Source organism: Excalfactoria chinensis, chromosome 12 (genome assembly GCF_039878825.1).
Source record: "Excalfactoria chinensis isolate bCotChi1 chromosome 12, bCotChi1.hap2, whole genome shotgun sequence".
Classification (NCBI taxonomy): domain Eukaryota; kingdom Metazoa; phylum Chordata; class Aves; order Galliformes; family Phasianidae; genus Excalfactoria; species Excalfactoria chinensis.
Genome location: NC_092836.1, coordinates 556,188 through 582,950, shown reverse-complemented (window position 1 = coordinate 582,950; position 26,763 = coordinate 556,188). Strand labels below are relative to the sequence as shown.

At 49.6% G+C, this 26,763-nt stretch overlaps 1 protein-coding gene across 4 annotated transcripts in view; it reads right to left on the bottom strand.

Annotated features, from left to right (window-relative positions):
* Positions 1-26,763, bottom strand: part of SRGAP3 (SLIT-ROBO Rho GTPase activating protein 3) — a 71,037-nt gene that overhangs the window by 34,857 nt on the left and 9,417 nt on the right. For 3 of the 4 annotated variants that reach the window (XM_072347007.1, XM_072347003.1, XM_072347006.1), the window contains exons 2-4: positions 10,438-10,630; positions 7,882-8,044; positions 535-597 (exon numbers count right to left, since the gene is read on the bottom strand). In XM_072347007.1, coding sequence (XP_072203108.1) covers positions 535-597; positions 7,882-8,044; positions 10,438-10,630 — 419 coding nt within the window. Of the gene's footprint in view, positions 1-534; positions 598-7,881; positions 8,045-10,437; positions 10,631-18,066; positions 18,107-26,763 lie in introns of those variants that run through there. The other variant, XM_072347005.1, reaches the window with a different exon arrangement.

The window sequence follows — 26,763 nt, the reverse complement described above, 5'->3', positions numbered from 1 at the left end:
ACACCCAGACCAGCGCTCTGTGAAAGTGTGCTCAGCCAGAACCTACCAGCCAGCACCACACCAGCAGGCCGAGTTCCAGCCACAGATCATCTCTGCCAGCTCAGGGCACAGCCTGGGAGCCATCAGTGCCCACCCAAAAGCACCAGCCAAGAGAATGCCCAGAGGGGCCCGAAGGCAGCACCACACACAGGGCACAGCAAGCGAGGGCCTCGCAGGCACCAGAGCCACACTGCAGCACACCCAAAACAACTCATTTACACTCAGATCAAACATGTGGATGGCACCATGGCACCATCCACTGCCTGGTGAGGACATGGAAGCTCTTTGCCACAAGACAAATGGAAATTCTCTTCCACTTCATCAAAGCCATGAGTGAAACGTTCCTACTGAACAGAACACAAGGCTAGAGTGCAGGATGGTACAGGGTGAGAGCTCTGCAAGTGCCTGCAGAGCCTGACAGACACTTTGCTCTGACAGTCACACTGCTGTGCTCCTGCGCTGCACACAGCATGAGAGCCAGGAGTCCATGCTTACCGTGTACAGCTCATTGGTGACTTTCAGGAGTTCTTCATGCATCTGTAAGCCAATTTCTTTACTCTGGAAGACAAAAAGAATAAGAATTTACACTGTCATGCTCACAATGTGCATTTCTGAAAGCAAAATACATTTTGGAGAGGAGAGTAAAACCACAGAACTTCCAAATATTCCACAAACACCTCTCTCAATCCTCAGAGCACATTCCCCAGGTCCACCACCATGGCACCAGAGCCCTGCAGGGACAGCAGTCAGCAAGCCACCAGTGTGTGCATGGTGCGATGTGGGGCTTGGCACCACCCAACGGTACCACAAGACAGCAGGGAGGTGAGCTGAGGGCCCTCCCTGACTCATGGAGCAGAGACACACAGCAGCCTAAGGAAATCATAGAATGACTTGGGTTGGAAGGGACCTCAATGATCATGAAGCTCCAATACGCCCACCACATACAAGGCCGCCAACTTCCACATCTAATGCCAGCCCAGGCTGCCCAGGGTCCCATCCAGCCTGGCCTTGAACACCTCCAGGGATGGATGGAACATCCACAGCCTCCCTGGGCAGCAGTTCCAGCACCTCAACACTCACTGAGTAAAGAACTTAAGCAGTATGAAGCAATGGTTCTTCAGTATGAAGCACTGCTGCTGCAGAAGAATGCAGCCCACAAACAGGCAAACTGGAATTGTTCTCCTCTGCCCTTGTAAACTGCATGGTAAACCCAAGCGCAGTGAAGCACAAAGCATCTGTTCCAGGCCTCCCAGCTCCCGAGTCCAAGAGAGTCCTGGTCATCTCCTGGAAATGCGTTCACACCCATTCCATAGAGAACAAAACACAGCAACATATTTAGGCCGCTGCTATCTAGCTGCATTTTTCACATTGCTATCATGCCTGCAGGGTTTTCCTTTCCTTCTTTTATTTCTCAGTGCGGTGGGTGGACCTTAGCAGCACAGCTGGGTTTGAAAATGCCTTTCCTCATGCCTTATGCCCCCAGAGATCTGCCCGCACCACCCCTCTGCCCATCACAAGGCTTTTCCACTCTTTGCACTGCAGCGGAGTTAAGAGACAAAAAACTGCACATTTTAATTACAGCTATTATTTTTAAAAATGAATCAGCCCCACAGCATGAGAAGTGCCCCAAGGGCCTTATTTACAACACTGCACAAACCCTGCAAAGACAGCATCACTGGGGCTGCCAGCCCACAGCTGGGCTCTATTTTTTTCCATCTCTAAACAATAAAACCAAAATACAGATGGCCTCCTCTTACAGTCTTGGCCACGACAGTTTAGAAATAAGGGAAATCAAAATGCTGGTTTAATTTCTTACAGATCCTTAACAAAACAGAATGTATAATTATAAGCATGAACACACAGTAGAGCAAATCCTCATCCTGTTTTGGAACTGCTGCACTTTTACTTGAGGTCTGAGCTGGTCCACACATCACCCAACCTGAGCTTCCAAGACGACAATGCAGACCAGCACACACCCTTCTGTTATCATCATGCAGCAGCCCAGGATGGAGCTGGAATTCTGGCAGCCCACTGGGATCACCATACGGGCCTGACAGCATGCCCTGCTCCACGCACAGGCTGCAGCCAGCAGGGAAGCAGGGCTGCTCCACAGCCAGAGCAGTGCATAGCAGCCCCACTGCCTATTTTTCAACAAAGCCCCATAACTGAATGTGGTTGAGTGTTGCACTCTACTCCCAGAGCCGTGTCAGTGCTGCGCTAACCACCCCGTACAATAAAAACAAACACCTGTGGGTACCCTAACTGCCTCTATTCACATTCCTTAGCAGTAGCATCACCTGCCACTCTACTTTGACTTGACAGATTTATTACAGACACCTGCTGCCAGATGGCCGACTCCACGCTTCAGAATAACTCGGACTTCTCAGCCCAAATACTTCACGTTTTGCTGTCACTGCAGCCATAAAGCAGCATCCCTGCTCTGCCCTCAGTGCTCGCTGTCACCATTCTGACCTGAGTCAGCCACAGCCTCTCTCAGGCAGGACTCAGCATTGCAAAATGACTGCACCACAGTTACATAATAAAGTTTCCAATTTCACAACCACAACAGCCAAAGTTCAGTAAGCTCAGTATAAAGCTCACTGTGAGCTTCAAAGCCCACAGCCTCTTCCTCTCTCCACCTCATGCTGCCAAAACCTATCTGCCACTTGCAGTTCTCCCCGCAGGACGGAGCTGAGCTGCCTTCCACCCCCTGCAGCACCCGGGTGGGCTCCACCCAAACCCTGCAGTGGATGCTGTGCAGCTGCAAGGCTGCTGCTCTCTGCCTCCCCTGCAATTATACCCCAAACCTCCCAGTGGAATCTTCTTGGCTAGGAAACATTAATTATAACTTGAAGATACATTTAAACTAAGTATAGATGCCGTCAAAACACAAAACAAAGACAGAAAGTTAAAAAAATAAAAACAAAATATAGCAGTTCTTTCAGATTTCCTCCAACAACTCCATGCATTTTGCACATAAGGCAAAACCATCCCATTGGCATACCGGCTGAGTGACAACACAGAGCTCTCATGAAAGTCGACTGGAAAACCCATGCACACTAGAAGTTTAACTTCAGATTATCGGTAATTAGAGTTTAATGCAAAGAGTAAAGCAAGGAAAGTAAAGGATAAGGGCACACAGTGTTACAGGACACTGAGGCTACCTGGGAACCTGCATCACAGTACCGGAATTCAGGCCCTCCACAGCCATGTGGCTCCCGCTCGCACTGCAGCACCAAGCAGATGGCAACCAGCAGGAAGTAATGAGTGCCCAGACATGCTGCTGGGAAGCCCCCAACCCTTTGCCTCCCACCCCCAACTGTCTGGCCTTGGAACTCTCTTTGGAGCAAGCAGCAGCATGCACCTCCAGATGGCATGGAGCACCCAGGATATGAGCTGCTCCAGCATGGGGGCCTGTTGGACCCCAAGCCCCACAGCTGCAGGAGATAAGGCAGGGGCACCCAGCACTTCCAGCTGCCCCTCTCCTGCAGGAAGTAGAGCCCAGGTCCCAAAGAGAGCTCTTCCCAAAGCCAACAGTCCAGAGCCAGCTGTAGCCACTGTCCTTGATTTCTTACATGGCCCAGGGGGAGCCCACACAGCCAACATTTTCAAAGCTAATTTTAAATGTTTAAGTAGAGCACAAGGAAATGGCTCGGTTGCTGTTCTCATAAGTCTCATTGCCAAGGAGGTGCACACCTGTGGTCCCATGTTCTTCTTCTGCACCACTTCTGTGCAGACAGTACCCAAGAGCTCTGCAGCCTGCTGATGGGGACCAGGGTGAGCAGCACTCAGCCCCATAGCACCGGAGCCTCTCCCAGACTCAGGCAGGTGAGAGCTGACAGACTCACCTCACCTGTCCCAGTTCTGCTGTTTGCCCTTTCTGTAACAGAAAAATGGTGTTTATGTATTAGAGACAAAGCCAAAACGCCATGCAGCATACAAACTGCCCGGCACCATTCACCAGCCCAAGTCCCCAATTAGCTGCTGCTTTATGCCCATCACTCCCACCAAAGGAATTCTCAGTGGAACAGCAGGAACTTTGGCTTTGCAGGTTTGTCCAAATTCCTGTGCCAAAGACAAAGTAACAGGAAGAAGCAACACAACTGTTGGCAACAAAGAGTTCTTGTTTGAAAGAAACAGAAAGGGGCTTCCTTCCAGACAGACACTACTTCATTAAACCTCTGGCCAGACCCTGCAGCGTGGGACACAAACACACTGTCACAGTGCACAGTGACAGCCCAGGCTGAGCAGCACTGCAGCACAGTTGTTCACACAAGCAGCGCTGCCTCAGCATTATGTCCCTGCATGTTTTCTGCTGTGTTTCCAGTAATTCCTTTATATGCACTATGGCTCTATGAAAGTTCTCAGGGAGGAGTTTCAAATCCCAGCTGCAGAATATCCCTCATGTTCCATCTCACCAAACCCCTAAATGCCACCAGCACTGTCCTGACAGGCAGCCCTCACCAAGTCCAGCACAGCCCTCTGCAATGTGCAGCACAGCCTCATTCCCCCAGGGCTGCAGGCTCTTCTTCCCCTACTTCACAGTGCTCTGCGATATTAAAAAGCAGCAGACAATGAGAGGAGGGGTTGCATTTTTCCCTGCAAGACTTCCTCCTTACTTTCAAAGCTAATGAAATTGTCACTTATGAAGCCAAGAGGAAGCAATCCAGCTGTGGAAAATACGGATGGGACGCAGCAGCTGCTAGAAGGGCCGTGGGGCACTGGGGGTACGGTGTGGGAGAGGGGAGCTGAGCAGGGCACAGAGCTGTTTGGGGAGATCAGCTCAGCACCTTCACCAGCAAATTACCGTAGCAGTGATCAATTGCTTCTCAATTATGCACATCCTCATACCCCAGATATTATGTAGCTGCTGCTTTGCAGCAATTGTTTACATTTACATAATGAAAGCACAAAACACAAAACCTTCCAGTTCCCCCATGTACCCGCAGCATGTCACAATCCATTAATAAACTCTAGATGGGAGGAATTAAAAATGACATCTCTGGAAAAAAATGTTACCTTGATTTACCATCAAAGAGCAATGTGCAGCAAATCCAAGCAGCTGAACCACAACTGTGACTGCCTTTAACCCTTCAGAGCTGGCTTGCTTGTCCTCCACCTGCACAGCACAGCATCCCTGGCAGTGCCTGATGAGCTTCAGTCATATTCAAAACCAGATCAGAGGAAATACTGAAGGACACCTGCTCTGAGAAATCCAGCACCAGCTGCAAGGCTGGACTTGATGTCTAAAAAGCCTTTTATCAGGATGCTCTTACTTCCTCAGATGTGCTTCTCCACCAAGCACCGCTACAGAATGCAGTCCTGGATTCCACTTTGGGCATGGTATGTTATAGGTTGAAAATACAACCTTGCAGGGGGGTTGGAATCAAATGATCTTTAAGGTCCCTTCCAACATAAGCCATTCTATGATACCCCAAAAAGTCAACCTCCCTAACCCCATTAAGGAGGAACAAGGACACAAAACACACCCTTCTGGTGATTGAGCTGATTGTTACTCCCAGGAACATGCGAGTTCTGCTACAATTCAGGCCCCCAGGGACAAACACAGGTGAAATCACAGATCCCCAGGACTCAATTGCAAAGCTTCCCTCTGATGAAAACCAGGCAATGGCTTTAGCAGGCTGCAGACAGAGCTGCTGCTACTTCACCTCTCTGGGCAGAAGATGGGGAAGTGAAAAGCAAGGAGCAGCAATTTCTACACAATACAAGGAGACGGAGGAAAAGCAAGCAGTAAGAATCCCATTGAAGGGAAGAAATACTTCACCTTGACCTTGATGAAGGCTGAATTACTACAAGAAAAATACTTCCAACATCTGTACCCTCATTTGGGTGGTGACTGGATTTGTCCTGTGGTTTACAGTGATGCACACCACCACAGCCTTGCGAAGGCAGAAGGACAGTCTCAACACTGAATTGAGAGTAACATGAAAATGGGAGGGAGATTTTGACAGTTTAGAATTAACCAGGACTGGAAAAGGAAGGACATCTCACATGAGAACAGGTCCAACCCTGCCCTTGTGGCTTAACTTCTAGGTCAGATCTATAAAGTGGAGGAAACTAGTCATAAAAATATCACATTTAATTTACTCTCCAGCTAGGCTAAAATTTCAAGATAACCAGAATTCAGAATTCTTCTCCTGTGCAGAGTCATCCCACAGGACTTGCCCTGCTCCTTTAATTGCAGTTCTCCATCCACCCACTGAAAACAAGCTACAGAAGTTAAGAATGTCAGAGCGATGGCCCCAGTGGAAAGCCCAGGCAGCGTAGGAGCCCCAAGAGCTGCCAGCCATGACCCCAAATGCCACCAGTAGCTGCTGATGGGGACAACTCCTTCACAAGTCGTTCTGACCGCCTTAGGACTTAGCTTCCAAAAATGTAACGTGAGGCAACAGATATAGTATCGACAAAGTAATGCAAATGTGATAAAATATATGTAGTAACAACAACATAAGAAGTCTTTCCTTTTCACCTTCTTCTTTCAACAGACATTATCAGCTTGCTGCTCATTCTTCTTCCAAATTACTACCAACTCCACTAAAATTTTCCTTCCTCTGGTTCTGTCTTTAATCAGTCACTCATGCAGAAATCAAATGCTTCTTCCTTATTCTTCAACAGCTTTTCCTCAAGTACTTCAGCGAGAGCCTTTTCCAAAGGCTGTAGGACACTGAACACCAACCTGCTCTTGTGACCTCTGGCTCCAAAAAACACTTTCAACAGGCTTCCAAGTCATGACTTTCCTCTTCAGAAAGCTACCCTCACTCCCCCTGGTTGTACTTGGCTGCGCATGTGTAATCCTGCTCTTTACTAAAGTTTCAACCAACCAGTCTGTTTTTAAAGTCCGATTGCTAATCTGCTCTCTGAAGCCTCCAGGAGTCTTTAAACAAAACAAAACAAAACAAAAAAACAAACAAAAAAAAGTAATCACATTTTCCACCCTCCATTTCTCCAGCACTGATGCCAGTTTGGGCATTAGGTCACACGCCACCGCTAGTCACCTCAGAGCTTTATATCTCATTTCTTTAAAACTCTTGGACAAAGAGTACCTGGAAAGAATTCTAAGCAACAGGCCCTTGTATTGGTTTGCTCTAAAACATCCACTGGTGGTTTGGCTGGGCCAGGTTCCTGCAGCCGGTGCCACTTCCCTGCCCCCAAGCAGATCTCCACACATCTCCATTCCAAGCCCCCAGATGAAGCCAGGCAGTGTTTGGCTGTTACCTCCTGCTCTTTTTGTACTTCTGACATCTATTCTACTTTACATCTTGTGGCCCTTTTCTTTCTTGTGATTTTGGAGATGTTTTCTGTCTTTAGCAAACTGCCTCAGAGAATTTTTATTTGGCTGCCTTACTCTGGTGTTACGTTTTGATGTTCCAGAGCTCCAGCTCCTCTCTGGTTTTCTCACTGAGTTGTGACATGTACTTATCTCACTGCTTCCTCTGCCTTCTACCAAAGCTTTCCCACACCCATGCACAGAACCATGGGGCAGAGGTAACAGCCTGTGCCCAGACACCAACACAGCTGCTGCAGCTCTGGGTGCAGTCTCTTCACCAACTAAAGCGTGCTGCTGTGCTGGACCAGGACCACAAATCCAAAGCGTTCTCCAACTGGTCACAAGCCCACCTTTTTACCAAGACTTTTCACAGGTGCTAAGCCAGAAATATGGCTAAGCTCAGTCTCAAAAAACCAAATGCCCAATAAGAAGATTAATTCTCCACCTTCAAAAAAGCCTCCAGGTTGTATAGAAGTCTGCAATAGACTTTCTTTTTTAATTAAAACCTAAGGACAGATCCCCACTGCACAAAGCTCCCAACACAGCAGCATTACCTTCTTGAAGAGCCTGATGACATCCTCACTGATCTGCGACAGCCGCACGATGACATTGTTTGTGAAGATGTCGTTCAGGGTAGCGTGATCCCTGCTCTCCCGACGGGTCTGTGTCAGGACCAGGTACCAGCAGTTCACTGGGGAGAGGAGATGCTGATCCTTCCTAGGGGAATTGGGGGAAAAGAAAAAGGAAAAAAAAGCAGAAGGGAAAAAGTCAGGAAGGCATGCAGTTCTCCAGTGGATGCTGTCAGCCCTTTAGCAGTGCCTTCTCATACAGCACAGCCAGCTGGAGTATGGCATGGCCCAGAGCACAGCATTCAGTACTGATATTCTATGTGCCTGCACCCACTGCTCAGCACTCGTGGTATCAGAAGGGCACAGGGATTTGTGACAACAGTCACGGTGTAAAGAGCTATTGAGGAGAAACTGCAGGAACCCTCATTTCATTGCATTTATTCACATCTGTTCAGATTAGAAATTATCAGCATTACCAGCATGCCCAGGCAGCACGTGGCTTTCCCCACATTCCATCTCTCAGACACAAAGGCTGTGGAGAATCCCAGTTTCCATTCATACTTGGGAGGAGCCTGGGGATGTGCTCATCAGGTCCCTTCCTGCCCCTTCCCTTTCCTTTTTCTATGTATTATACTTAGTATAAATGGCAAATAAAGTGAACTGAAATTTTCACAAATGACACATCTGAAACAGAGCATTTCCCACCGCCCAGCTGAGATGGCACGGGGAGTCCCCAGACAAGAAGCTGACACCACTCACTGCCAGCACTCTGCCTGCACTGCCTCCTCTGGTCACAGCGCTCTCATAGAGCAGCACTGCAGCAAGGCACTATGGCACTGCAGAGCTGACCCTACCAATGACACCAGTGCCATCACTAACGATTGGGAAGAAACTGCTGTCACATGCATGAACCGCACAGCACGAGCACCTCTCCTACACGTAATGGAGCCATGCCCCCAGCACCAAGGCACGGGCACCCTGCACAGCCCACTGCCTCCTGTCCTGGCCCTGCCCAGCTGCCCACTGGACACCTGTATGGGAGATTGGTAATCACAGCCTGAACCTCTGATTAATCAGCTGAGGCAAGTATGGGGTCAGCTGTGGGAGCACAGGTGAGAGTGATGTAGCTGTGCTCCCGGGAGGGGTGGAGCTCGACTCCATCCCCTCTGAGACCTCATTTAAGGGCTGACTCCCACTGAAGCAGTATCTCTTGGAGATTGCTCACCAGGGAGGACTGCCCCAGCTTCTTCAGCCAAGGCACCACCACTGGTGAGTTTTTCCTTTACTTATTCACTTATACCTTCTGTACATTTGTTACCATCTGTACATTAAAAACCAATACAACACCACACAGCTGAGGGGCAGCAGGCAGCACAGAACAGCAACTCCCTGTGAGCAGAGTTCTGCGTGAGTCAACTGCAAACCACTGCTCACCAGAGACCAAGTAAACAGATTAAATGGGATTTACTAATATGGAATAAATAGGATTTAGTAATGTAACAGCAGAAATTGCTGTTCTTGCAGTTGAAAGGGAAAAAATAATCACAGGAGGTTATAGAGAGATTGTGAAGAGTCAGGAATTAGGCTAAGTGCATCTGACAGGCAGAAACCTCCACTTCCTAGGAAAATGGCTGCGTTCATTGGCCAGTGGATTGAATGACACCTGATTCACCTCCAGCAAAGGGCACGTGCTCCCCTCGGAATTCAGGGACACAGCCAAAGATGCGTGCTCTGGGAAACCAAGGCCAGGAATGCCAGCACTGCAGGACGGACGGCTGCGCAGTGCCAGCGCACAGGGCCATGGCACAGCACCCCCAGCTCACAGCACCCCCAGCTCCATGCCCTGCAGGCACACGGGACATCCTCCCTCAAGCACCTTTTTTTGCCTTTTTTTTTTTTATTATTGTTATTTTAATTTCTCTTGTTTTATATTTGTTTCCATATTTGAGAGTGCACTTATTCTCAAGAGAGGCTGCTGTTGGAAACTAGCACATATTCACACATGCAAGGATTTTTCAGTTTTCACCATGAAACTGAGTTTCACACTATTCCAGATCCAGTTTGTACTTCCTATTTCAAAACTTTGTTTTAAAATATTTACACAGAAAACATACATATTTCATTTTGAAGAAGTGCAATAAATTACATTTCCACAAGCTGCCTCCAAGCCAGAAAGCAGCTCTGTCTGCAACGTGGTGCATTCTGACACCAAGAGATGGAAGTAACACCTGGGTTACAAAAGAGGCCGACCACCAAACCCACAGCTGGACGCGGACCTCCCAGAGAACAACACCCAGGCTGTACTCCTGCCTCAGCCTGACCTCGTACTTTCATTTTACTGCTCAAAGAAGCGTGTAGCAAGTCCCATTCCAGCAGCAAAGGTTTGTGATGCTTCTGGCTCTTTGTGAACTCTACACAGTGGTGACACAGACAAGGGCCCCACCAATGCTATTCGGTTTAATCCACTTCTGGACTCTGCAGCTACAAAAACCCACTCCAGCCCAGTGCTCGGCTCCCCTCAGCCCCACGATGTCCACTTACTTGAACTGGTGCTCACGGGAGCCGCGAATCTTGGAGGAGAAGCGCTCAGCCAGCTTCTCCAGGCTGCGGGAATACTCCAGCTCAATCTCAGCCTTCCTGCGGAAGAACTCCTGCAGGTCCTGCAGCAGCTGCAGGCGCGACTCCGACTGCTGCTCCAGGCATTTGAACTGCTCCACCAGCTGCGTGCGGATCTCTGGGTGCACATGAGAGAGAAAAAAACAGAGTAAGTTATAGCTGCATACAGGAGGGCCATCCAACCACCTTAGAGAAAGTCACCCTCAATTCAAAGCAAATAGAATGAGAGCTGGAGAATCCCATTCAACAGTTTCACATTAAAAACTTGTTTTTGGTCAAAATAATCACCTATGTAAGCGTACAGAACCCGACCTGCAGAGCTGTCCAGTTGCCTCTCTGAAGGTCAGTGATGTTCTCACTTATCCGCTCCTGCCTGCAGAATGCACCCACACACTCTGCCTGTGAGTGGCCCCCCAGGACAGCACCAGCCTGAAGGGCTCAGAGCCCCATGGCCACAGCACCATGTTGTCCTGCCCAATCCTTATTCCATGCTGGGTGCTGAATTGGTAATTTCTTGAACAGTAACCATGCAAGGCACCAATGGAAATCAGAGATGAGTCACAGACAGCGCTGAACTCCTCCACTGAGCAAGGATCCTACATGGAGGAGGTTCCAGCTGCTGCTGTAGGCAATGTTGTTTGTCAGCATCTCCTCCTGTAACAAACACAGGGCCCATCAGAGCCTGCCAGGTGAGCTGCGAACAAGCGTACCTGCAGTAACCTCATCACTGCTTAACTGAACAGCAGCACTAACGGGACCAGAGGCTGCATGAAGGTCACCTAAAAATACAAAGCACTTTGGAAATAGCAAATGTGCTGAAAAAGCACTGCAGAGGCCATGCAGGTGGGCAGGGCAGCGCTGCTCCCTCAGGAACTGGTGCTGAGGGACCCCAGGGACAGCCACACACAGCCCCAGCAGATGGGGCAGGACAGGACACAGGGCAATGCCAACTGGTGTGCAGCACTGCTCCAGGAGCCACCAGGCAGTGCTGCTGCCATCCGCTAGCACTACTGGGCAAGGAGCCTTGAATTAAGCCTCCTAAAAAAACCCAGTACGTTTCCACAGGACACAGCAGTACCAGATCCTAACAAAACGCTGTGAAAGCCTTCACACTCCCTGCTGATGAGAGCTTCCTTCCCACACAAGGTCAGTGGAAGTTTCATTACATCCCATATGGATTTCGCATTCCCACTCCTGCTGCTGCCAACGCAGGACTTGCTTCACAGCTCTCTGCTCTGCTGAGCCCGTTTGATAGAGGCTTTTTTTAAAACACAATTCTGATCCCTAGCTCTCTCTTCACAGAGAATTACAGCCCGAGGTGCTTTCTAGAACAGCTCTTAACAGACATGGCAACACACAGAGATATAAAGAATACCAATAAAGCTTCTCCAGTCTTTTCAGTTCCCTCTCTCACCTCTCTTCCCCAGGTCGGGGCTCTCCATCCCATTTCAGCATCACTCCTGACACAGACACCTGCCCACAGCTCGAAGCTGCTCAGCACAGTGCAGGCACTGACCAAAGCACCACCAGCACAGGGCAGCCTGGCGGCACAGGGCCAGTACCTGCAGCCATCACACAGAGCCCAGGAAGAAACCAGTCTGCGGGAGCTGTTGCTGCATTTTACATGGGAAAGGTTCACAGCAGAAAACAAAATTAAGGGTTGTGTTGGAATTAATGCAAGAAAAAGCAAAGCATGGCAGAAACCCGTACAGCTGGTCCCATTTCCACATGAGCTGGTCTGACTCAAAATACACAAAACCACGGTGCCAATTGAGCCCCAAATGAGCTGTTCTGCAACCAGTATGCAAAATAGTTCCCCCAGTTCCCTCGAACACTGCTGGGCAATCAGCTTTCAGCATTTGCTGCTTTTCTCTCCAGTTTCGTTTGGTCCTCTTTACATGAAAGTAGTTTCCAATAGGAGCACCTCCTGCTATTTACAATGCAGGATGAGAGGCAGAAAATTATTTCCTCGGCTGTGCTGAAATGCAGCGGCGGGGATATTGGAGAAAACTAAATTCCTTGGCAAACAAAGGCTCTGCAGCAGCACACGGGATGAATGGCAGGACCCTGCTGAGACACAGAGCTACTGCACCCAGCACTGCTGACATGGTCTGGGGACCGCTCCCCTGCACTCGGGACAGGGGGCACTGCACAGGTTGGCTCTGGGAGCCTTCAGATCCCACAGCCCACGCCCTGCGCACAGTGGGGCTACAGGCTGAGACCCACCATGTGCCACCAAAGGGTGCAGCAAGGCGCTCCTCTACCTTCCTCCAGACGTCAGAGCAGCGGTAGCTGATGCAGACACGTGGGCCAGCACATCAGGGTGAACCTCATTTTTTCCTATCCCGGACTGCTCATCTCACCCCTTCCACAGCAAGGACAATACTGGAAGGACACACAGCCCAAGAGTGACTACATGCCTTCAAATAGCAAACCTCTGACTGCACAGATGATGCAGTACTTCACAAAGAACAAAATTCTTTGGGACTAACCGTGGCCAATCTGAGACCTTGTTTCACCAGCAACATGCTTGTCTGGAGAGGTCAGAATGAACCCTGCACGCTTGGTTTCAGCTCAGTATTAATGCGCTGCTGCTCAGCCAGCTCTACCCACACTTCACTGAGGTTTATTTTCCATATGGCTTCATCTCTCTAAAATTTAACCGTGAAACCTTAGATGATTGCCACCAGTGCAATACAGCCTTTATCAGAGGTATCTGTTCTTATTATTGCTTTATTTTCTTGTCCTCGTGTAGCTGAAATACTCTCCTGGGTAGGAGGAACTCCGAGTTTCAGACATTCACAGACACCACGTTGAAATCCCAGCCCCAGCTGAGACTGTGGCAAAGCTCCCACTGAGCTCAGCACAGCAAACATCACCCCTCTGCAGTGCACAGCAACACAGCAGCATTCCCCAGAGGCAGTTTCACAAGCCTGCCCCTCTCCCAGTAACCCCTGGCTCCACTGCTCCCTACCTCAAATCAGGAAGGGCTGGGCTCCCCAGCAGGACACACCACAGCAGTGCTGGTTGGATCCAGTGACCTTACAGGTCTTCTCCAACCTAAATGACTCTACAATCCTATAAAAAGTCCAGCACTGGTCATGTCTGCTCTAAAAACCACTGACCCTTTTGGAGGGGAGGAAATGTGACAGAGAAGAGAGCAGCCCAGCAAGGCCTGCAGCACTGGCAAAGGGCAAAACAAGGGACACTGCTGCCACAGAGTCCAGGAGAGGGACTCGCACGGCCAGCAGAGCTCCCTGCTCCAAGGCAGCAGGACAGCCCTGCTCCATCTTCTCTATTCTCTTACACAACTAGGGTTTCAAACAATTCCAAAAACACCCTAAAAATGGTCAGCACGGTAGGTATCCCTGAGGCTTCAAGAGCCGCAGCACTCACTGCTCTGGGTAATGAACACGAACAAAGGTGAAGCAAACTCAGCACTTGGGAAAAGGCTGAATGATCTGCCCAGGAGAACAACACTGCACTGACCCCAGTGGGACAGCCCTGCAGTGCAGTTCCTGGGCACATGCTTCACCCCACTGAGATGCAACAAGTGGAAAAGCAAGCCTGGCAAGAAAAGCCGTTGTCTTCCTCACAACAGTGATTAGCCTCAATAGTTTATTGCAAATATCAGATGGCAAGCTGGCTCGAAAGAGAGCATCCACCCACACCACAGCACCACACACAGAGAAGAGCTGGGCCTGTCCAGAGAGCTCTGCTGGGTTATTCCTGCCCTGCTGGGAGGGCCTGCTTTCCTTGGACAGCACTGGGGGGTAAAAATGGGGTTTATTATCAACTCCAGCCAAGCCTCAAGACCAAAACTTCCCATGGATAAAGACTGTCTGAAAATAAATGTAATGCTGTGCTGCAGCATTAAAACATTAAATTTAAGAACAGAATTTCAGACCCTGAGCACAACAGATGGAAAACAGAGCAGTTGGAGCAGAGCAGCCCAGCACCCAGACCAGGTGCACCCAAAGCACTCCGGGCTGCTCTGCAATACTAAGAGTGGTCACTATGCTTCTACCACAGCCAAACCCAGCATTCTTTACACGCTGCATATTGACTGAAAATCAGCAAAGGGAAGTTATTTCAACAAATACAATTTTAAAAGCTGAACTCCAGAGTCAAAACACATTTCTCCAAGTACAAAGAACAAAGTCAAGCTGTGGGAGGGGGGCGTTGAAAAACAACATACAAATCCATAAGCAGAACCGGTCTTCAAATGAATGGACTGCACATATTTCCAGAGGGCATCAGCAGCTCTCCCAGACTGTGTCTGAGTGGCAGCCCCAATGAGTTCTGCACAGCAATGACTATACTGTTTCCTAAAGGACTTAGCAAGAAGTTCTGCACTATTAGAGAACTATTAGAGAAGAGAGGAGAAACAGCAGAATTCAGTGATTTCACACCCCTTCTCCCAGTAACTGAAGAAGCATCCTTGCTCCACTGAGACCACTGGGGACATTTCCAGCAGTGGGAGGACAGACAGGAGGGCAGCTGCACCCCGCAGCCCCACAGCACTGCTCAGCACCACAACCTGCACAGCAGTGTGAGCTCACCTCTGCCATGAAGTCACCACCCTCCATTGTGGTCTCTACTACAGCTTGACTAAACCTGTGAGCAGTCCAAAAAAGCCAACGGTGTGACACCTTCCTCCTCGTGTGGTCAGCAATTCATTCTGGAAAACACATTTCCTTCTTTTTTTATAATAATTGCCACATTAGCCAGAAATGACTCGGGACTCTGCAAGAAAATTCTAGCACAAAAAGTCCATCTCCAAACCAGAATGCAATACAGTGGAGCAGGAAAGAAGGTTGTGAATGAGGTCTATGAGCACTGCCATAGTGTGAGCAGTCCCATAGATCCAGCGAAAACTGCATGGCCAGCACAAGGCAATGTGTGACCACGAGCAACAGAAATCCAGTCCAACTGACTCCAGAACACAGGCTACCATGATAAATGCATCACATTTTGAGCACTCCGGAGCATTCTCTTTATTTAAGTGACCCCTGGAGCCACTCAGTTTCACCATTCTTCCTTCCGTCCTTTTCCTTCCTAGGAGACAGCAGCGCACACAGTGAAGGGAATTGTTCTGTGTCAACAACCAGTATTCTCCACACAGCAAACTGCAGCTGCACAGCTTGTCTCTGCACACCTACAGCCCAAGCACCACCCTGAATTCCTGAGAATCACCCAGTCTGGATTGGCAGCACCTGTCTCAACTTCTGTCTGGCCACCAGCAGCTCAGAGGATGTCAATCTCAATTACTCCTTGATACACTTTGTTGTCTGGGCTACACTGATTACATCAATATTCTGGGAGCTACATTTTATAGGACTGAAGACAGAGAGAGACCAAAGGAGCACCAATGCGCAGTTACTCCTTTTGTTTGTCTTGTTTGCAGACAAACCCTGAGCAGCCCAATGATACCAGCCCTGGGGAGGCACTTCCAGGCACATCTGGATACCCTCTGCCATCCTTCCCCATGGGGTTCCCTGCCTACATCAGCACCCAACACACTACAGCAAGAAAACCCATCCAAGCAAGCCAGCCCTGCCTGCTTCCCAAGCAGTTTTTACTCTAGCTGAAGCCAAACCTTTCAGGAAAATGAAGTTTCAAAGTTTAAGTGTGTCAATGTAGCAAAAACAACAGCACCTTGGCAGAACACAAATCTGTACGAACAAAATGAAATAAACAAAACAGATGAGGAAATCACTCTCCAGACGAGGTCAGGCCAATCCCCTTAGCAACCAGAGCCAGAAGGAGAAGATGCAGACAGAGCTGCAGGAATGCTTTAGACACTGGGTCAGGAAAATATTTATCTGACCACCTCAGAAGAATCAGCAGTGCAGATGGGCAGAGAAGTGGGCAGGCTGCAGAGATGGAGAGACTCACAATGCAAAGAACCATCCCCAGTCTCTGAGCTGGGGCAGATACTTCCAGCCACAGCTCCTGTGCTGCTGTGCCAGTCTGATGAACTGTGAAGAGGAAAAAAGACAGTCATGAGAGACTTCAGCTTCCAGAGTGCGTGAGTCACTCGGCTGGGCAGGGGAAGACCAGGGCTGCAGAGGCAGCAGGAGGAGAAGGTGGGAGGCAGGCCGCCAGTTGCTCCTCTCCATGCCACCTGTGCTTTTGTTAGCAATGCAAGGAAGAAGTAAGAAATCCACAGCAACTGGTTAAAGCATAAAGAAAGAACCAAGCAGCCTGGTTGCTGGGTTTACTTCAGATGTGATAAGGACCAACAGCAGCTCACAGAGCAGACACTGTACCCATCCCACACACACCACACAGGGTGCACAGCATGAGGCACCACCACAGCTTCTGCAGGGCTACACAGCACAGCCAGTCCTGGGCAAGGCCTCTGCCAGGATCACCCCTGGCACACAATGAATGTGCCCAGATGATGTCACCAAGAACTCTGTGTCTTGGGGCTATTAAAACGCAGAAGAGAACTTATTTACATTTCGATAAAGAAAGGGAGCTATGCAAGAATGTGAATCACACCCCAAGTCATTGAAATGAAATAAAGGAGCAGATCATTAAACAGTTCATTCCAGTACCTCACATTCCTTAACTCAGACAGGGAAACTTCTCAGGGTCTCAGGACGGAGCCTGGCAGCCCCCAGCTGGGGCAGGATAACCACAGACAGCAGAGCACGAGCAGCTCAGGTCAGCAGCAGCTTCTGGGCATCTACAGACATGTGCTGGTTCTCTTCGAGGCTACTGAACCTCTTTGTTCACACATAAACAGCATACAGTCACGCCTCAGAAATTCTCATCCAGCACCTCGCAGCAACAGACAAACCACAGCAGTACAGCCTCGCACAGCCGCTGGGAAGCACCACACCTGCACAGCAATAAGGACACACCTCAGGTACAGCCCCTGAGAAACGCTGACTCACTGGGCTTGAAATGCTGACTCAGCAAGTTTGAGAGCCAGTACACAAGCGTGTCTCCCAGGAACAGATCAAACCAAACACCTGTAAGCAACACTGCTGAGAACAGATGCATGTGGAAGAGAAGCCAAAGGCAGCATGGGGTGGCAGCATGGGGTGGCTATGCCTTAAAACCACAGTGTCCTGAGCACTGCCTGAACTTCATTGAAAGCACAGAACCACTAAGGTTGGAAAAGACCTCCTAAACCCCCATGTAAAACTCCAGCCACCCCACCGTGCCACATCTGTATGGTTCTGGAACACCCCCAAGGATGGTGACCCCACCACTCCCCTGGCAGCCTGTGCCAATGCTTGAAGCACACCCTGACCACCTACAAACACCCCTCTTTCCCATCCCTCCTTGTCGTTATCCCCACCACACCCATGCAGTGAGGCACACCTCAACGTGCTCTGCCTGCTGCCTGGCTCAGCAGCTGCCCCCAGCCCACCCGCAGCACACGGCCAAGCACAGCCCTCTGCTGACAACAGCACTTCCTCCTCCCGTGTCCGCCAAGCATCAGCCCGAGGCAGTCACTTCACTCCTCCTTTCCAGGAAAACCATAATATGGGAATAGTAAAAGAAAAAGAAAAGACCATCATCCTGAAACCCAGCCACCTTGGAAACTGCAGAAAGGAAGCATACAGATAAGGAGGGGTTTCATCTTTCAGTGCCCTTCTGCAAGAGGAGACAACCAGCACAGCTCTGTGCTAACAGCTACAAATCCAGCTTCAGAGCTGCCCACCACCAGCCCTTAAAAACAGGCCTGGGAAGGGGTGGCTCCTCACCCCACCCATTCCATCACTCGAGTACCTTGCATGCACATGAGCTCCCCTGGGCTGGCCCTGCCTCCCCACCAGGTGCTCCATCACTGGTACAAGCCATAACTTAGTGTTTCTGCTACAGTTAAAGATGACTAATGGTTTTTCTTGATACAAGCCAGAAATCTCTTAAATGAAGGAAAAGATCCCCTTTTGGAGGAAGTGGTCAGCACAAACAGCAGCTCTGCACTCTGCAGTTGTTCAATGAACAAGGAGAAAATTTTGCTCACATGTTGGGTGCCCATTCTGTATGTCAGTCTACTTTTCACTGAACTCAAGATTTAGGTTAAAAAAACCCTGTGATATTGGACACAGCTGTGCTGCAGAAGGACAGTGTGGGTGCAGGAAGGCAAAGGACAAACAACAGAGAAGCCAACAGGTGCAGAGAAGTGGTCTCTAAAGGGTTCCCAGGAAGGGTCCCAACCAAACACTTCACAATTCCATGATGAATTCATCACCAGCTACAGACCTCGAGCAGGTTTCAGGCTGCAGACAGCCCAAGTGGAGGCTAATAATATGCAGCTTATTGGGATCGTTGGATTGCACAGCTGCCACCCACAACGCAGGGTGATAATCACCCTCACTGCTTCATTTTTGCATGAGTCATCACATCCTCTGCTATGAAGTGATCACATTACTTCCTCCTCCAAGGAAAATCAGCCAGGCATCTTGTCTCCTCACCCTCTTCCCCAGCACCCCAGGCTTTATTTATTAGTGGGCACAGGACTAGATGGTGATAGACAAACAATGCAAAGGCAAACACACGCATGCTGTCACAGTACAAGAGCTCTTCCTCCTCGCAGATGATGCGCCCTTAGGCGCTGAGGAGGAGGGACCAGCTGAGGACAGACACAGCCCAGGGCATCCTGCCATGTCCCAGCACTGGCACTGGGCTGTACTCAGCCCACCCAGCTCACAGAGCTGCACTGGGCACATGGCTGTCTCTGTCCCCACAGTGAGGTGGTACAGGTGCACATTACACTCTCCCCTCATCATCACAGTCTTTCTTCTGTACTAACTTATTTCCTTACACTACAAGTCCGTGAGCTCCCCTTACTAATTATTTGCCACAGCTTTATTTCAACTGCTGTCTGGCAGCAATGCATGCATGTAAATGCTGCACTGCCTTTGGCTCACATAGCCATAGGCTGCACAGCGATGCACTGACAGGAGCTCACATTGAGCCCAGCCCCCTGCATGCGGCATCGTTGCGGCTGCTTTTTATAAATTCCTCCTGAACCAGATTGCTAATTGCTCCTCATTTCTGCTCTTCTAAAATAAGCTCAGGCTGCAATCTGCATAGCTGCTGCCAAAGGACTAACCAACTGCTGCCCACCCAGAACCCGAGCTTCAGCCACATGCAGGAGGCTCCTGGCCAGCCAGCACCTGCCCCTCCCCACAGCCCTGAGCCCCCACAACACGCCAGCTCTGCAAGGGCATGGGCTTTATCTAGGGCATGCAGCACTGAAACTGAAGGCTGAGAGGAAGTGCCAGAACCCACATCACTGCGTGGGTTTGGAAAGCACAGGGAAGTGGGACTGTGGCACAGCCCCGCAGCCTGCAGCACAACACCAACCTCCAGCCTCTGCCATTCATTGACTGACTGCAGCTGTCCATGACGAGGAGCAGAGCAGTGATTGTGTGCACAAACCTGCAAACAAACACTGCATACAGCACATCTGAGGGCGTTACCGCCAGGTCTTCAATAGCAAAAGCTCAGCACTTTCCCTTTATCTTCCTGAACTGTCAGCTGGGGCTGGGACAACTGTAAGGCACATCCACCACTTAACACCAAGGCACTCTGTTCCCAGAGTCCTGCCCAACAGCTCTGCTTTCACACACAAGACTACAGTCCCCATTTACCTCTCACATTACAACCACAACGTTCTTCAATCCTGAGATGCTCTCATGGAGCAGAGATCTGCTACCACAGCAAGGCTGAGAAACACATGAAGCCTGCAATCCCTTTATGTTCATATTATCTGCTACACACAGACAGCACATGCAGTCACAACTTTACACCACACCTTCAGCTCAAGCAGCAACCTGTGCCAGCCACACCTCAGCACCTTCCTGCACAGCAAACACGGGGCACGTGTGCACACATGCACCCATCCTGCAGGGTGGAAAGCACCAGCCCCACTCACACCAACCTCACCGCAGGCACAGCACCATGGTGCTGCTTTCAGCTCCCTTGTTAGACAGTGAAAGCGCAGCAGGAAGGGAAGCAGATGCTTCCATCACAAAGAAAAGCTTTACAACAAAGCGGAAGGAACAAAAATCAAGTGTCTCCTCCAGACAAGTTCTCATCACAGCAGGAGAAGCGTGCTGCCCTGCACACACAGGCTCTCCCACCGATGCACACCCAAGCACAGCTCTCCCAGGAAGAACAATTCACCACCACTGCTGCAATTTTGGCAAGCATGAAGAGGTCTGAAGCCATCAGGACCCTGCACATTATTACTCTTTTTAGGACCAGGCAACCCTCTCCCAACCAAGCATGATGTTGGTGTGCACACCTCCCAGCCCGTGCAGCAGGAGTCCCGAGCTGCCCCTGCACAGCCTGAAGCCCAGCAGCTGCAGAATGCTGCACAACAGCACCGTGCTGAGTGCCTGCTGACAGCTCCCCTCCTTTCTCCCCAGCTCCTCTTGGTGCAGACACAAGCTCCAAGCCTTGAGGATTAGTCAAAATATTCCACTTACCTGATGCTCACAAACCTTCCTTATTTTGCCCTGTGCTCTGTTTAGAAGATAATCTTCAATGATGTTCCAAGTCCTCTGCCCTACTTTTTAAGGATTCTGCTCACCTTCCACTCATCCATTTCCCATCCCTGCTGCCCTGGCACCGTGCAGGCAGCGTGCTGGGGAGCACAGCCACGTTGGGACACAGCTGCACGTGAACCCTGCAGCAAAGCAGCCCACCTTTGTTAGGGAAGGCAGCCCCAGGGTTCTCCAAGCAGTGCAGCATGGGGCTGGCAGCAGCAGAGCCACCCGTGCCCTGCTTGCTGTGTGCCAAGCATTGTGATGGCTGCAGCCCTCCTGTGGCCCATTGGCTCCTCTCTGGAGCTCCCCCAGATTCCCCGACACCCAGCTCTCCCTCAAGCACCTGCTGTCCTGGTGCTTGGGTCATGCTCAAACGTGCTCAAACAACATCCCCTGGAATTCAGTGCAGGCTTCTGTGACATCTGTCCCACTTACCTCATCTATTTGTCAGAAATAAAAGATACCAAATTCCATTTCATTTATTCAGATCACACTTGCAGAAGGGAACAGTCCTGTAGGCATCCCTGCTGCCCTGCTCCTTGCTGTCAGCCCGTAAGCTGCTGACTGCATCCTGCATCTCCCAAACACAGCAAGTAGCCAGCTACTGAAGACTGTCTGATTTAAAGCTTAGTTAAACTGAGGGCGTATTTACCACTGTGAACTCTCTCTCCACAGTGCTGGAAATAGAAGGGAGGCCTTTCTAACACACACAGACAGCAGGCCTTCCAGAACCAGTGCTGGCAGGGAAATGATTCTTTCTCCACCTGGCCCACGAGACAGGAAAAAGCTACTGCTTCTCCATATTGGTCAGACTCAGAGCAACAAGACGTAGAATGAATTCGGAAAGAGTTTGTTCGTGGTTGTTGTATGAACGAGACCCCCGTTGGTGGCAATCTGGCAAAATGCTTTTCTTTCCAAGTTAAAAAAGAAACTGAAGCACAAAGCTGTTATACAAGTACCTTGTGGTTATCCAAATACCCAGCAAAGTGACCTTAACTACAGCAAGTCATGCTTAGCAAGACAACAATTTAAGACAGGTAGTTTTCTTTGTTCCGAGCAGCCTGAAGCGCAGCTATTTTAAACACAATTCCCTGAGCCCATACGGTGCATATGCAATATGTTATTGTTGGTCTGGTTCCAAATGCTCCACAGGGCAGCTGCCTTGCTGGGGACCAGCCCAGCGCTGGGCACTGCTGTGTGCTGCTGAGCCATGTCTGGGGTCCCAGGGGGAACCACAGCAGTAACCAATGAGAAAAGCTCTATTCCAAACCACCCGGGGCACTGAAAGAACACGTGGACTAAGACCCCAAGAGCCTTTCTCTTTAGAAGGGCTCAGAATCTGCTTGTTTCTTTGCATCTGCACACAAATGCTTGCCAATTCATTTACAAATCAAATTTCAACTTGTCAGATTTCTGCTAGCAAACTGTATTTTCCTCATACCCTCATGCTCTATGCAGATTTTTGTTTTTTGATGTAAAACGTTGTACTTACATGAAAACGTGCTCCAAGTGTTCCTCACACCAATCCCTAATTTTCTGATTACATCCTACCATCGGGGCTTGGAATAAACAGAATACTGAATGCAAATCACACTCATTGCAGGATCACAATGGCAGCCTGAGCTGGAACCATCATTGCACCCCCCAGCACCACAGCCCATTGCTGGCACCCAGCAGCACCGCACCATTCTCACTCGGCAGCACCAGGATGAAGCAGTGAGCCAGCACACTGCCGGGACATGCTCACCTGGCAGCCAGCATCAGGTGTGGGTGTGCTGCCTCCATCCACACTGCATCGCTCACCCTGCCCTCTGACCTAGATGTAACCCTGCCATTCCTTGCCCTTCTCTAGCAGTTACTCTCCCAGCACTCTTTGCCTTGAAGCTAGATGTGATCTCATAAACTACCTGGAATTGCATCTGCCCACTGTAACTCAGAGCAGAGCAAAAAGGTGTGGCCTAAATATAAACACATTCTGTAAGTTTCCCGCAGCATTGGGTTTCACACCTTCGCTGCCAATTCAAAGCCAGGAAAGCCCAACAATGATCTAAAGACAGTACCCCCTAACAGCACTGCAGATGGGGCATCACATGCCCAGACCTCCACATGCTGTCAAACCCCTCCTGCTGATGGCACCCTTACAGAAAACACTCTGACCATAGCAATGAAGAGGAGACCTCAGTGACTATCCCAACAGACCAAAGAAGGCAAAACCTTGTTGAAGCCTCAAGCTTTGGACACTCCTCGATAACAAAAGCAACGGAGAATTTAAGCTTACCTGCTCTGTGACAGGCAAGCAACTGGTTACCAGGTAGAATGCCCTACCATGGTTTTTTTGGCTATTTTCATCTGTTGTAAGGTAGTATTTTTCCTTACTGAAGAGATACACAAGACAGATCAAGAGCATAAACGTACTTTTGAGATGGGCAATGCATTTCAGTGATGCCCTTTTGCACCGACCATCAAATTGAGTTCAAATAAGTAGTCTGAAGGAAAAGGCCAGCAGTGAGTTGACACAGCCTCATACACAAAAGTGAACCGTATATCTTCTGTGCCATATTCTTATTCACTTTGATGTATAATCATTCCCTGCTCCTCTTGATTGCTTTTCAAAAGCAATCTAAATTAATGTGAGCTGGTAAAGGGTAATTATCTCTATGAATAATTAGTGTATGCTAATAAATGCAAAATAGGACACAATGCTAAGTTTTACTACCTCTAACAGTTCATGACATCCTCTCCGCTAAAAGACCATCTACTGAACATGGACAAAGGAGCACAGGGCACAGCTGTGTCCTCACTGCACACATGAAGAACTCCTACAGCAAACACTCACAGTGGGCCTGTGAGACCAGCAGATCTGGGGATCTCACAGAACACACAGCAGCTTTCAGCTTGCTCCAAACTGCACTTGTTACCCCCTCAAAATTATAACGTGTTCTGGCAACGTGATAGGAAAGACATTAACAAATTATATGAAGTACTATAAATCCAGCTGGAATTGAGCCCATCATTATTTCACTGGTATGCTTGTTGAAGAGTTTGACATATAAGGGTATACTGAATCTATAAGGTTCATTCCCCTCATCTTTTGGGAAAAAACAAAACAGCCACAAAACTTTCATGTTTGCATTGCCCTTGCATATCTCCTTGTCGAGAATTACAAATACAGTGCAGTGAATCAACTTTGCAAGAAGCAAGGCAGAGAAAGCCTCAAGTCTGTCTATGAATTCTTATCAGACAACACTAAGACCACCAAAGGCTGAAACACGCTGAGACTCTGGATCTGAGCAGCGCATTTCACACTGTCCATCAGGTATTTCAGGCAGACAACCACCATAACTGCTCACTTGCTTCCCTTAGGATACTGCTGGCCTCTAAAGGCATGGTTTCTCTGAAGCAGTTCTCTCCTTGTGCTCAGTGCTTCCCTGGGCTGCCCCTTCTCTTCAAGTTCAGGATAAGTCTGATTAGCTACTCTTCTCCTGGAGTTTCCAGCCACTGAGGCTAGGCCACACAGAGCACAACAGCAAATGCAGCCAAAGCTGCTGCTTCAAACAAGATGATAAATGCACGTGCTGATGAACCGAGGCATTCCCCATTTTCCATTTGTGCACCTTGGTGACTGATGAGCTGTGGAAGCAGCGCCCACCATCCATCAACCAAAACCTGCTTGCCTGGTCCAGCAAAACAATAAGACTTTCCCCTCTCAGTCACAGAACAGTAAGATGCAGAAAGAGATTTATACCACCATTCTTTGCTAATCTGAATAACAAGACCTTAAGCCACACGTAAGCCCTCCATTTCTCCAACGGATGTCCACTCCATCCCGCACTCCGTCTGACCACAGAAGCAAGCCGGCCTCGCTGGGATCTTTCTGCCCCCAGGGACAGTGCTGGGCAGCAGACCCCACAGCCACAGGGAAATGCAAAGAGCCACACAGTGTCAGCTGGTGGGCAGGGGCTGCCAAGGAACCCCAAGGCCAGCAGTGAGGACAGGTCTCCTCCCAGACCACGTGGCTGGGGACGGACAGACTGAGGGACACAGGCATGGCCCACACACAGCTCATAGAGTCTCCTTGTGAATAGGAGAATCACTTCTTCATGCAAAGGCAGCAACTCATGGTGTGGGGTGATGCCAACCACACACCCCTGGGAGCTGTGTGACACAGGGCAGAGGCCAGCAGTGCTCATAGGCCTGCAGTTCTCATTCCTGTGTTCATGCTGTGTTCACAGCAAGAGCAGTCTTGAGGTCCTTATCTTTTCAACAGCCTTGTGCTCATTCTCTTTTTGGAGAAAGTCACACACAATGGCCTTTAGGGAACTAATTAATGACATGGAGAAGCAGCAAAGGCAGCAGGCAACACCAGGGCACCGTGCAGCTGGGGGCCTGCCTGCCTCCAGGGGAGCCATCGCCAGACCAATGCACCTTCACACTGCCCAAATGCTTCCAAGTGTGAATTATGAACAAAAACACTGCTGCTCTGATTACAAGCTGGAAGGTTCCCAATGGACATCACTGTGGAACAACAGAGTCCACATGCTCCACAGCCACTGCTGGGCATCAGCCAGAACCAAGTACAGACAGCCGGCAGCAGCCTGCACCCGGACCCTAAATAAACAGTTTTACATTTGGATTTTAAACTGGGAACAAAACCCAATCCCAAGTGCAAAGTGCACACTGCTCCTGCCCCACAGCCCGCACTGGTAGGGTCACAGACACAGCCATGTGCAGGGCTGCCACATGCAGCCAGCATGAATGCACACCAACCAGCTATGCAGAGTCATGGTTAGCTGCAGATTCACCTGGTAGGGCTCCCCATCATTCAGATGCATGAGTCTCATAAAGGGGAAGAACAGAAACTGCAGTATGGCTCACATCTGCAAAGCCACCCAGATTCGGCCCTGCCCACATAAGCTCAGGTTTTTGAAAGCAGACTTCTGTGTTCTGTATTTCATTTCAGAGCAACTTATGAACTTCTACTCAGACAGCCAGCAAAAGCCCATTTATAGATATAAAAGGTAAAAGTAATTCCCAGATAAATCACAAACCAAAATAGGCCTGAGTTTGTCATATATACATTATTCACAATGACTAACTCACCTGCAGCTGTATTTTGAAACAATCATGCTAACTTTAATTCCTTAAAGCAGGAGACACCTCTTCCCCCTTTCTCACATTAAAGCTGTCTGCTTTCTGCCCTCTGTGGATGAGGCACCAGAAGGAACGGATGCTCTGCTGAGCACATCCAGGCTCTGCTCTGCTCAGATGCAAGCTGCTGGCCTGCGGGTGACACCAGGGCTGAGTCACAACACCTCTCATCTTTTTGAAGCTGTAACTGAACATTCCTGGAAAAACTCAAGCAGTCTGAAGCAGTTTGAGCTACTGGTTGTGATGGGTTTTCAGTTCAAGCACCCCGATGCCAGTCACCCATTTCTCTCTGTTTGCCTGCCTTTCCAGAACTGATCGCCAGGAACACAGATGAGTCAGCAGTGCCTCGACCAGTGTCCCGCACCACAGCCCCACAGGGGCTGACAGCTCCGCACCGCTGGGGATGCTAAGCACTCCAGATAGATTCTCTCCATTTATTTCACATGGAAATTATTGATTTAGAATTTACTTCCCTCTATACCACCAATGACATGTGTGCTTATGGACAGCAAACATCTCACAGCCACAGGCAATGAGATGCCAGCACGGGAACCCTTCAGAGCTCAGCAGGAAATGAAGGCCT